This window comes from Ciona intestinalis, chromosome 2 (genome assembly GCF_000224145.3).
Source record: "Ciona intestinalis chromosome 2, KH, whole genome shotgun sequence".
NCBI lineage: Eukaryota > Metazoa > Chordata > Ascidiacea > Phlebobranchia > Cionidae > Ciona > Ciona intestinalis.
The window spans coordinates 5,123,017-5,136,092 of NC_020167.2; the positions used below are offsets into that span (position 1 = coordinate 5,123,017).

The window sequence follows — 13,076 nt, forward strand, 5'->3', positions numbered from 1 at the left end:
GTGGTTTACGATCAGAGAGACCGCACAAGACACGAGTTTCGTGAATCGCAGTGCTGCAACATGTAGAATTCATGTAAAAAAAATTATTTATAATTGTTACAAAAGATTTTGCAATATTAAAGTATGAGTAGTTTTACAATTTTTCGCCTTTAATTACGAAATCAAACGCGGACACACATGCCACTCAGTAACTCGCAGGTGCTGCTGTTCGTGACTTCCCAAGAATAAATTCCTAACGAACGAATTTGTTTGAACTAGGTTTTGTTACAAACTCGAATCCCACGTATTCAACCACGCATATTCGGATTCGATTGCATAATAAAAAATGCATCGAATAACGCCGAATTGATGGAATCCTGATTCGGCCCATCCCTAGTTTTTTACACGTGATTAAGCACCTTATACTAACCCCGGGTAAAAATATTAACACAAAAATAGTGGAACTTTAGATTAAAGAAAAAAAAACAATTTTACAAAAAAAAAAAAAAAAAAAAATTTAAATAATATTCAAAGGGGGGGGTCCGGACCCCCGTGACCCCCCCCTTGTATACGCCCCTGCCTTGTCTTGATTGCAGCTTGTGTATTTTGTGTGGTTTTTATACTTTTTCTGTAAATAAAGAGTTTTGAGTATTTCACTATTAGTAGTTGTAAAATGTAAATGGTTCATAGGTTTAGATTTTGAATATCATGACGGTTTAACTAAATGAACACTACCATACCAGCATTGCAAATCATGCGATCCAATGTAAGATCATGCTAATTTTTAATGGACTATAGGTTGTAGTAAGTATCTGCCTAAATTTGATTTAAAAAAAAAAGGGAATCCATTAACCTTATTTAAATTACGTCTACACAACACTTAAAAAAAATTGCAACAATTTCTCCTCTTCACAAAAAATTGTAACAGATTCCCCCTTCACAGATAAGCCACCATGCACAGAATATTCTTTATATTCTGTCATCATTCACACTGGAAATGCACATCGTGGTCACTACCATGCCTATATAAGGGATGTGGATGGATTGGAAAAAGCAAAACTTCCAGTAAGTATTACATAACAACACTTGTTAGTTGAAAAATGCTAAAAATATAATTTAATAAATATAAAAAAATGCATTGCATAGATCAAAATATTTACAAGGTAAACGGTCTACCAAATTTCTAAAGCCAAAATCCTCTAGCCACCTCGTACCATTAAGGGACGTAATAAGTTTAGTCTCTTGCGTATAAAGCATTGCAACCCTGTTTATTTTTTTATTCTTTTTATGCGTGAGGTTTTATGGAGAAGCCTGTCAGGGGACTTGAGATTTAGGTCCAAGTTAGCCCATCACCTATATTTATACATCACCCTATTATATAAATGGGGTAATATTTATATATATTTATATTTACGTTTAATAAAATAGATTGACCTACATTATATTTTTTAAAAGACTCCACACTATTATTTATATCATCTTCTACATAATTTGTTCCTTTGAATAAATCTTTCTCTTTTCATCTTTTACATACACCCAGTACCAGGTATTATGAGTATTTATATAACACATATATTTTAAATTTAAAATACTTGTAGATTGTGGATCCTGAACCTGATTTTGAGATGTCCACAACAACATCAAAAGCCCCAACGATGGTAGTTGTACAAAAACGAAGTGAACCTGTCAATCCAAATGATAATATTGAAGAAACACTTGCTTGCTTAATTGCTCAACAAGGCAGTGTAAAGTTGGACCAACTGAGCATGGTATGTTTTCAGTGTTAGTCTAAATTTATTTAGTCATATCATATGTGTATGTATTGTTTGACTAGCAATTAAACCACCTCAGTCTATGCCTACATTGCTTTTTACTTAGACTGTTGTCATTAAATAATCTTTTTTGAGTTTTTAGCATTTTTTTGCTATATCTCGTGTTACTTTAACATTTTTAACAGAATACTTAACATATTTTACTGAATCTGTTGTTATTTTACAAATATTTATAGATTCATTAACATTTTTTGCTGAATCTTGTGTCATTTTAACACATTTTGATCGCGGTCTTGGGTTTCAATATTTTTTTGGCTAAATCTTATGTCATTTTAAATTTAACATTTGTTACTAAATCTCTTGGTTTTTTTACCATTTTTTTTGAATTTCATTTTATTTTACCATTTTTTATTAAACTTTTTTTTTTTTTTTGTTTAAAATTTCAAACTAATTCCAGAAACTGCGGTATGAGACTGGTATCTCCTGGAACAAGAAATATCGCAAGAAACACGGATCTTTGAGCAAATTTCTTCTTTCCTGTCCTAACACATTCGTGGTGGATAACGAGAACAACTCAGTCTATCTATGCAGCCAACCAAGTGAAGACAGTAATCAAAAACTGATTACAAATCAACTGGAAAACATAAACGGTAGCCAACAGTTCCCAGAAGCACTGAACCATTCCATGATAAATTTATCGCTGGAGGAAAAAGACGAAAAAATCGGTTTATTCGGAGGAACAAATGATGTAGAAGAGGATGCTGCTCCTACATCTCCGGACCTTTCTACTGATGCGGGTTCAGATAACAAAGAAACAGGTTGGGAGTAAAATTTGAATTTTGACCTACTTTTTTTAATGTATGCCAGTGTTCTGTTATTCTGCTACCAGGCATAGTATAATAACTTTTTAGTGATAATAATATTTTAGTGGCTCATCCGGGATAAAAACACAGGATTGATCATTTTCTGATGAAGTCTTGCCGAATGGCAGCCAAACATTGGAAATATAATTTTTTTTTATACCAGATGAAGTGATGAACCACTAAAATATTATGTATGCTATTGGTTTGTCCTTATTAATTTTTGCATGCTAGTGGTTCACAAAGTGAATCATTTTGAATTTGAAAAAAAACCTGTTTTATTGTAAATACAACTTCACAACTTGTTAATAAATTTCAATAACGCTTATGTGTCAAAAGTCCAGTAATTAATGTTTTTGACGTGAAAAGTTTTCGAACCACTGTCTATATTGTGTAATAATGGATTTGGTAAAATATTTTTGCTTCTAAATTGCTGTGCAGTCAATATGTAATACTGCTGTACAATTTATCTATTCTTCTTTTACATAGCAGTTCCACAAGACGTTAACCCTGCTGGCCATTCCTGGTTTGATTTCAACGATGAAAGAGTGACTGAAATCAGCGTTAATTCAATCACAAATCAATTTGAAGGACAGCAGAGTGCTTACATGCTTTTCTACAGGTAAAGTGTTTTGCCCCATTGGTTAAAGGGTTTTACCTCCACATTAGAACATAGAATATGGTTGACGCTGCTATCATTTTGAGCATATGTGTCTTTGGGCAAGACACTTAGCTGCATTTTCTTATACCTAGTGATCCCTAACGCTTATGGGTTGTCCAAATGTCCAGCCATTAAAAAACCCAAAATAATATCATTAAAAAGTTATCTTAGTTATGTATTTGGTAAGCGGGCACGGTGTGTGAAACAAGACAACTTCGTTATCACAATTATTACCGCACTGCGCTGAATAAAAAAGTTACGTGCTTTATTCACCATATATATACATTATATAAACCAACTCTTCTCAACAGACGTAAAGATTTGATCCGACCAGATTCAAGTTTTGGCAACTCTATGTACAAGATACCCAAGCATGTGGTTGAACAAATACAAGAGGAAAATATAAAGCTTCAGAACTGGAGGGAAGATTATGAAAAAGCATCAAATAGGTATGACTTTTTTTCACCAATCTAAGCCTTAGCTATTAGTGTGATTTAGGAGTCTATATTAATGTGTGTGTATTATTTTTTAGGGCACTTTTAACTAAGTTTGACACCCTGGCACTTTTTTGTACCTGAAAGTTAGTTGGTGTATGTAGTACGGCGGGGCACCTTTGGCACATAATATTCAAATATCCTGATCGTGGTTTAAATAATTACCGTGGTTTAAATAATTAATGTTCTTTGTTTACCACAAAATGGGACGAGAATATTGAATGAAAAGGTGTCCCAACCTTCCCCTACCCTACTACATATAAAGTGGGTTATCTCATGTCATTATAAGTTTGGTCTTAAATATGATCTGTTACAGACTTGACTTATACATACACACTGAGAACATGTGTTTTGTTTCAAACGGTTTGATACAAACAAGCAATCCTGAAGGTCATTTGCTTCAAATTGATCAAAGGTAGGTTCAACATTACTGTGTTTTCAGACAGAGAGAGGTAGAGAATTTTATTTGACAGTTGGTTAGTGTATTTAAATCAGTAGTTGCAAAACTTTATCTACTCGCGTACTATTTTTTGCTTCATGCAGTGCTACCAGTAATGTCAAAAATTTTTGAAAAACTCCAGAATTGACAAATAAAAAATGCAAGCTATTACCTCATACTTTAGTTCTGTTTTTGTAGCCCCTTGACCTTACTGTATTTCTTTGCACTAGATTTTATGAGCACCAGGTTAGGGTCAGATTCGCAGAATTTATTACAGTTAATTAGCATATGTGCCAGTATTAAGGAACGTGGTTATTTAAGTATTAAATTAAACACAATGTTTCATTAACTTTTGCCTTACTGTCAAAGATTACACTGACTTTTTTTACTTTTATTTTTAGGGAAACAGTTGACGATTTGCTGAGCAAAATTTCCCAGGAACAGTCAACGTTTTTTCGCCGACCCAAACCAAAACTAAAGTTAAAAAAGAAATATGAAGATTCAAGCCTGAAGCCAAGCACTCAGTGTGTGAATACCTTGCACTATATGAAGGTAATTTTGTCTTCATTATAATAAAAGTATTTCTTATCATAGTATTGTATGGTAGGATAGATACCATTTATAAAAATATCCCGTGTTTCCTAATTGTGTTTTTAACAGTTAACAATACTATTTTAGAATGGTGATGATACAGTGTTATATTTCTGTAAAAATACCAAATGGAACAATAACAGAGAATAAACATTTAATTATAAACCCAACAAACTGTATAATAATGGTCTCCAGAAAGTTTTTATTGCGCTGATTCTTTTTAATTAAAAGTTTTGTAATTTTTGATCTTGACTAGGTGCTTCCCCATGCGGGAATTCACCTGTATGAATGCACATCTGTGAGAAAAGATGTGAGCTTATATGAAGCTGGTATTCAATCTCAGGTTCATCTATTTGCATGGGATGGTGATAAGGTGAGTTTCATTGCATATGCACTGGTGTTACTAATGTTATTTCATTATAAAATGATATGTCTGCCTCTAAACCAGAGGTTACGGGTTCAAGGCTTGTTGCTGCTACCACAATGTGCGTATAGGTCTTTGCAGTTTTTCTGTGCGTATGTTTCCTTCCAGTGGTCGAATTTTCCTATTTTTTGAAAATTATTCACCTGCTTATGAATGCTGCTTAAACCGGACTAGAAAAATTAACCTTATTTTTAAACCTAATGTATGTTCTGTATTTTTTAATATGTCACTGGCAAAGTTTGTTAAGGTTTACTTTTCTCACATAAAGTTAAACCATTAGAATCAATACTAAAGCAATAAAACTAGAAAATTAAAGTTTGATCTTTTTTCATCCTTTTTATCGTTAAAGATTCTGGGATCGAATGTTGCTCCTGGAGAGGAGAATGAGCCAGTCCTTCATCACCTCATCTGTCAACATCCGGATTTCACTCGTCGCGTTTCCTTTTCTCTTCCCAAATCACAGCCACCAGATGTCATCAGGGAGCGAGCTGCTGAATTAATGCTGACTCAGCAAATTGAAGTGAAAGAAATGGTTCAAGGTTCGTCGGGTATTTTGTGTAATGTGACAACATAAATAACCTCAGTATTTTTTAGCCTAACTATCAGTTATTGAGATTTTAAAATAACTTTGGTAGAATATGGTTGTCCGACTGTTGTGTAGCAAAAGATGAAAAATAATAGGCAACCAATATTAATAAAATAAAGTCAAAGTATGTCACCCATAGTTTTATAATCTTTATTATTTTTTTAGACGAAGTGGACAATTTAGAAACAGAAGGCAATAAAGAGGAATATGAGATGGAAAAGTATGTGAAAAATTATGTTGCAGACATTGTGAGATCAGAAGAGGAAAATGAGATAAAGGAATCCAGTGTAGAAGCACAGGAAGATACAATATCTGTTCATGTATGTTGTACTTTGTTCGTTAAATAGTAAATCAGTGGTTCTCAACAGCCAGTGCCGGGCCGCGTCCACTTTTTCCCTGGTCCAACAAACATACAGCGCTAAACTTCGCCAGAAACTTTAATAGAACCACATATAACATGTATGTTATAAAAAAACATCATCCAATTTATAATTAAATATTTTTCAATTTTTACATTTGAGATTCTTACTTTTGTAATACTTACATTTTTGATTTGATCCACCTGTCCTGAAATTAGTTTAAACTTTTAACACGTAAACTAAAAATGTACCACTGGTATATGTAATAATAACGATGAATGCAGGTTAAAGTGAGGAATCTTGGATTACATCAGAGCTTGAAAGATGTTGTAACTGATTTTAAAGTTGACAAATCAATGGTAAGAATAAACTAAAATAATTGTCACCGTTTTTACAATATAAGTTATGTGTGCAATGGTTGGGTTCAGGCATTTTTAATTAAATGGTAATTTGAATAGCGATTTGGAAATAAAATAATAGTCAAATTTGTTTTAATGGCAGTGGTGGTAAAACTGTTTTTTTTTGCAAATTTTGTATTTAATTTTGACAATGGCGTAGCATTTAAAACATCACTCAATCTAACAAGTGGTTCCTGATGTCTGAAAACCATGAGTGTAACTGCTTTTAAACAATGCCACCCAGAATTTATTTAGTAAAGGCCTAATTGCCTGCCTATGTGTCATGCAAAGGTTCCTGGCCACAAAGTTAACAATATATTTTTAATGTTTCAGTCAGTTGGCTGCTTTACGAGGCTCATTTGCTCAAAACTGGGGGTTAAAAAAGATGAAAAATATAGGATTTCTATGCTAAACGAGGACCAGGTTGTTCCGCTGAGAAATGTTGATGTGCTGGAGGACCTTGAACTCACAGAAGATCAGATGTTGCTTTTGGAGGTTGGTTGGATGGATGCTAGTCGGTTGTAGATGATGTGGGGAGTAAAAATTGGAGTTAAAAAATTGTTTCATAACTTTTTAACTCCCACTTTAATTACCTACCCCAAACTTTTTAACTGAAATTTTTTGGAGGCCATTGTAAAAAGTACCAGCAAAATAACAAACTAGTAATTAGCATTTGTTATTATTATTTAAAAGAGGAGAATTCTGGTTTACATTTTCATAACCAATGAACAGATAAAATTCAAGAAAAAATGTTTTAATTTAATGCTAAAAAATAGTATTTTTTGTTCTTTAAAATGGTGTGTTTATTTTGTTCATTTAATAACGAAAATATTTTTGTTTTTTAATTTTTAAACCATCTTCATTCCAGTGTTTTGGGTTTTTGTGAACTAAAAACATACTTTGAAAAGTTTGGCTTTAGCACTTTTTAATCCCCAGTTTTTACTTATAAAGTATACTTAACTACTGTTTTGTGGCTAATTTACTTTTCTGAACTGATTTCTCATAAATAAGTTTTGATTTTGTTGTGTAACACATGGTAACCAGTGTTTTTGAAACACTCATGTAATTTGTTATGGTAACCAGTGTTTTTTTCTTGCAACTCCCATACAGGAAGGTGAAAACCTCGCGGCTAGCGAGCTGGTTTTATTTGTTCGTAAGTTTAATGAACCTCACTGTAGTGAATATGTTGCTCAAGTAAACTGGAAACTAAAGCAATTGTATGAAGACATGCATAAGGAGTTTCAATTGCCAGGTAACTAGGAAGGATGGTAGGAATTTAGGAAGGTTGGTAGGAAACAAAACAAAAACTACAAGTTACATACACATTAACTCATAAAGAGTCGTAGTGTTTTTTGAAAATGAAAAGATGAGGTATTTTTTTGTATGAACAGGAAATAAATCAAAAAATATAACAAGTTACATACACATTAACTCATAAAGAGTCTTAGTGTTTTTTGAAAATGAAAAGATGAGGTATTTTTTTGTATGAAGGAAATAAATCAAAAAATATAAGAAGTATACATATACGCATAATTAAGCAAAAGGGTTCATAAAACATAAAACCTGTGTTATAACAACTGTCGTTGCTCTGCCATGTGAGGATAAATAAATATCTTTTACCGAAAAAAAATCTCCTTTTTAACTTTTACAGTCTTTAACAATTAAATGTAATTTGTTTTGATACATTCACATAAAAATCTCAGATTATAAAAATATGAAAGATACAAAAAGTAACAAAAGTATGACAAATAAAAATAACAAATTAAAAGAAATAAAAACATCCAAAAATACAAAAAATTTAAACAAAATATATGAGAAAAATCATAAATAAAACGACAAATAAATAACTCGCAGATGATGAATGGCACCTCAGAAGATGTAGTTGCTATGGTGATATGCTCGGAGTATTAGAACCAACAGATGATGAGATACCACTGAAGAATGGAGATTATGTGATGGTAAGTTAAGTCTGGTATTTTTTTGAAGCAACCACGCTATTTTCTTCCAACTAAATGTAAATATGTTTTTAACTGTAAGCAGGTTGTTTTGTCGCTAACTTCCGTCTTTTCTTTAAAAAAAAAATATTTTAAAATCTTTGCTACCGTAATCGAAGACATATAAAGTTATTATTATCGTTATTGCTTTTGTGGTAAATTATTTTCTTAAATTTTTAAGGTATTTTTTATCCAAGTCTATCAAATAATTGGAAATTGCACAATTTGTCCTCTAAATTTAATTTTCTGTTGGGTAAAAACTTTCATTTTTAGATATGCAGTTAATGCATTAGAACTATTACGTTTTTGAAATGTTGTGTTTAAAAGTACCAGTGTAACAGTTTAAATGACCACTTTCTGATATGGGGTGTGTCGTTCAAGATACATTATATATTTGTTTCCAGGTGAGCCATGGAAAGTTGGCAGAGAAAGGAAACATAAGAATGCGTGTTTGGTTGTTTCCGACGTTACCCGACTTTAAATCAAAATTCAAGGATTTTAAACATGATCAACTTGTACAAGGAAGTGTGGAGGATGCAAGGAGGAGAAGGAGCAAAGAAGTGGATGCAAGTACCATCCAGAATATGAAAGAGTTAAAGGAAATTGGTACGTAGATGAAATAAAAAAATAGATCACTATTTAACTGTATTAGGTGTGCACATGAAATATATTGTATTATGCACACTATGATAGCTTGGTGTCAATGTTTTAATAATCACTGTTATGCTGCTATTGAATTCAAGATATTAATTTTTACATATGTTAACAAATTCAAATGAATGATTTTTTGATTTTTTTTATACATGGCTGATAATTTGGACAACCCATTAGTGACCACAGGGTTGGAGCAATTGCCGTTAAGTTTCTTGCCCAAAGACACACATACCAACAAGGGTAGCAGCGACAAGATTTGAACCCATTACCTCTCAACTCGAGGCAAGCGCGCGAACCACTATACTACGGCGCCGGACTTTATTTGGATTGGTGTGAGTAACTTATAAAAATTTATTATATAAATGTTCCAGGTCCTTGCAACTGTGGCCACATTGAGCTCAAGAGAGATAGTACATTATATGACTTGAAACGATTGCTGGCTTTAAAGATTTCAAAAGAGTTGCAAAGGTATTGTGTACAACTTTTACAAACTGTTTTATTCATTAACATCTGATCTCAATATGTTAAGACTCTATATTAGAAATTTGTTGTTAAAATTATTAAAATACACAAACGTTTAAAACCACTGCCATTATGTAAACCAATATAGTGTTGGATTAAAAGAAGAACAAATCTATTATATAATGTTCCAATTTCCATCATGTTTTATGGATTATTCAATAAATATATATAAAATATATGATTTACATTATTACAATAAAACCCCATATTGCCTCTTTGTTTTTATCGTTTTTACTTTAACTTTGAGCAGCACTTGTATTTGAGGTATGTCAAAGTCTCTATCTTTGTTTGATTACCTTGTTTGGCAAACACGATACTTTCCAGGCCATGATATGACAGTCTATACTTGGAGGATATTTACAGTTGTTTATTTTTAGTCCAAAACTTATTTTTTCTAGCTAACGCTTCTTATTCAAAAATATATTAAATTGTTTATTGTCAGGCTAACTTGTTGTTGTAAAATGTTGTTGTTTTTTAAATTTGCCAAGTGTTCAACCATTCCAACTGAACGCACATGTTTCTTTGTTGAATCTAGAATAGTGTCTTCATTTTCTTTTCTATAGTTCTGCCACCTTAAAATTTCAAAAATAAAATATGTTTTTGTTTTCTAAAAACGGAATTTTAAAAGGTAAAGTCTAACAGTGAGACATACCTAGAGACCTGGCTTGCTGATCTTGCCTGTATTATCTTTTCAAGTGTATTTAAAGTTGTTTTTTCCTCAGTGAAGCAGCAGAGTTACGATACCGTGTATTAGAGCGTTCGTCACTGACGCGGGTGATTGACAAGGAAACAACAAATGAAGAAGTTACATTAAAAAGATTGAAACTTTCCTCCAGCACTCAAATTGCTGTTCAACCAGCAGAGTGTAAACTACAGTAAGTGCAACTTATATTGTAATACTATTTTCAGTATTTTGTGATGTAATGAGGTTTATAATAGGGTGGGGGGAAGAGGGACATCTTTACCATGTAATGTCTAAATATATTCTGAATGTGTTTTAAACAATTAACAACGGTCCATAGGAGTCTTGAGGATACGGTTTTATAATTCTTTGAATTTTCTTTGTTTACTACTAAGTGGAACGAGAAATAGAATAAAAAGTTGTCTCTTCTTTTCCCTCCCCGCTATATTCTATTAAAATAAGGAATTAATGACTAATTGCTCCTACCGGATCAACCATACTAATATATTATAAAAAAGTAATCACTAGCAAAGTTACATACATGGTAATTTGTAAGCGGGCACGAGGTGTACGAAATAAAAAACCTGCGTTATAATGACTGCCATTGCCCTGTCATGCAAGAATAACCAAGTAACATCCATTCATTTTTTCAAAAAAAGAAAACAATATAATTGCACATGATATATGAAAAGATTAGGACTGACTAAAATAAGATTATTCAAACCCATATTAGAAAAAAATCTTTACAGGTCGAATGAACTACTTTTGACAGTAGTTCTCCACGTACCTGGTACTCGCTGTTATACTGAAGAAATGGAGCTGATTACTGAAAAAGCCGCTCCAAAACTTGGCCAAGTTTTTGCAGAGATTCTTAATGTGGTGGTGGATGATTTAATAATTGCTCGAAAGTTCGTTGAAAAAAATGAATGGACGGTCATTCAAACTGATGATTCAAACGTAAGTGGTGAATGATCTGTTTCGTGTTATAGTACAGCAGAAATTAAATGGAAAATATATTCAAAGAAAGTATATTAATCCTGTATATAAAATAGTCACGAATTTAAACTAAAGTTTAAAAATAATTTTTATTTATGAATAAAAACAATAACAACAGTTTGTTTTTTTTTTACTTTAACTTTAGGATTCTCCGACAAAAACTAAACCAAGCAAAAGCGGGAAACGTGGTAAGAGACTTTCTGGGAAGAGGAAATCTCTCAAGACTCAGAAAGAATCAATACAGTTAAAGCATGGCGATGTAATTGGAGTTAAAATTAAATCTTTGGAAGAAAAATCATCTTTCGAACTTGATCTGATTGATTTTGATACAGAGGAGGACATTTTTATGCAAAAAAAGTTAAAGGAAATCAAAGAGAAGTCCCAAGAATTTAACAAGTGAGTTTTGATCTTGGCATACTTAAATGTGTTGAAGCAGTTATTGAACAATAGCTGTGATTCTAATAATAAAAAATAGCAGTTTGCCATTTTCAGTATAAAGCTATTTTATGAAGAAAAATTTGACCTTGCACGTGTTTCATAACATGACTTTTATTGGTAGGTTTTAATTTACAAATGTTGCAACTTGTAGGCTGGCATGACATGTTTAAAAAAGGTCACCTGTGATATAACTGTCTTTGCTCTACCATACCAAAACAATTTCTTTAGAGGTGTTTAAACATATGTTACATATCTAAAGGTGTTTAAACATATGAACTTATTATTTCAGGAGCCACGATGGTGCTAACGATCAAGTCCTAGACAATGATTCCAATAATGCAATTAAAACTGTGAATGCCAAAAACAATAAAGAAAAGGAAAATACACTGAAAATACATGTTGACAATTTTTCAGAATCTTGTAACGGTCTTCCCACCTCTTGACACGAACTTTCTAAGTTTTTCAAACAGTAAATACGAACATAATACATCTTTATTGCGTTCCATGCTTCAGGTTTTCTTTTATATAAAATGTGCATATGTTTGAAAGTTGGTCATTTGAAAATTCGCTTGCATTGCTAAGACATAAGCTTTTCTAAATTATACCTTTTGTTTTGCAAACAGTTTGACAATTTGCATTGTTTCTGGGTTCAATTTATAAATTTTAACAATTTAACCAGTATAAATACACCTTGAATTAAAATATTTAGGATTTTTAGATAAAACTTTTAAATGTTGTTGTGTTTAAATATCAGTGGTGCAATATTTTGTTTGGGTAAATTGGACCAGTGTTTTTTTTTTGCAGTCAAAATGATTAATAACATAATTATGACTCTTCTGCTTAATAGCTGTATATGCACAGTGTTTACAAATAATTTTTTTTTGTGAACCATTTTTATGTTCTGACCAAAGAAAGTCTTACATTAAATTATGTTTATTTGTTTCTATAATGTGATTTAGGTAAACCAGGACAAGGATATCGGTAAATTGGTATAGTGATTCGTCAAGTGATTCATAAGGTACGTTTCTCCTGGAATTTATATTAAACGCTCCAGTTCTACCTTGTTTAGTCTGAAGACTGTGAAGTGTGTGACTTTGTGAGTTTAGGAAAAAAGAAAGTCGATCTATGACACTAATGTATTGTCTTTCCCTTAGTCAGTATGACTTGCAGTTTTCCTTCTTCTGTGCGGCAATAATCCCAACACGCGTGTCAGATTAAAAGTTCATG

At 32.1% G+C, this 13,076-nt stretch overlaps 1 protein-coding gene across 1 annotated transcript in view; it reads left to right on the forward strand.

The window, feature by feature from the left end:
• LOC100179363 (ubiquitin carboxyl-terminal hydrolase 40) overlaps positions 1–12,908 on the forward strand; it is a gene marked incomplete in the record, with an annotated part of 15,491 nt that extends 2,583 nt beyond the window's left edge. The window contains 20 exon segments of the mRNA XM_009859371.3: positions 923–1,044; positions 1,578–1,748; positions 2,209–2,569; positions 3,101–3,233; positions 3,584–3,721; positions 4,083–4,181; positions 4,607–4,757; positions 5,053–5,169; positions 5,570–5,759; positions 5,972–6,126; positions 6,450–6,524; positions 6,897–7,058; positions 7,674–7,815; positions 8,418–8,521; positions 8,962–9,163; positions 9,583–9,679; positions 10,456–10,608; positions 11,165–11,372; positions 11,557–11,807; positions 12,139–12,908. Coding sequence (XP_009857673.1) covers positions 923–1,044; positions 1,578–1,748; positions 2,209–2,569; positions 3,101–3,233; positions 3,584–3,721; positions 4,083–4,181; positions 4,607–4,757; positions 5,053–5,169; positions 5,570–5,759; positions 5,972–6,126; positions 6,450–6,524; positions 6,897–7,058; positions 7,674–7,815; positions 8,418–8,521; positions 8,962–9,163; positions 9,583–9,679; positions 10,456–10,608; positions 11,165–11,372; positions 11,557–11,807; positions 12,139–12,292 — 3,185 coding nt within the window.
• Positions 12,909–13,076: the final 168 nt, after the last annotated feature.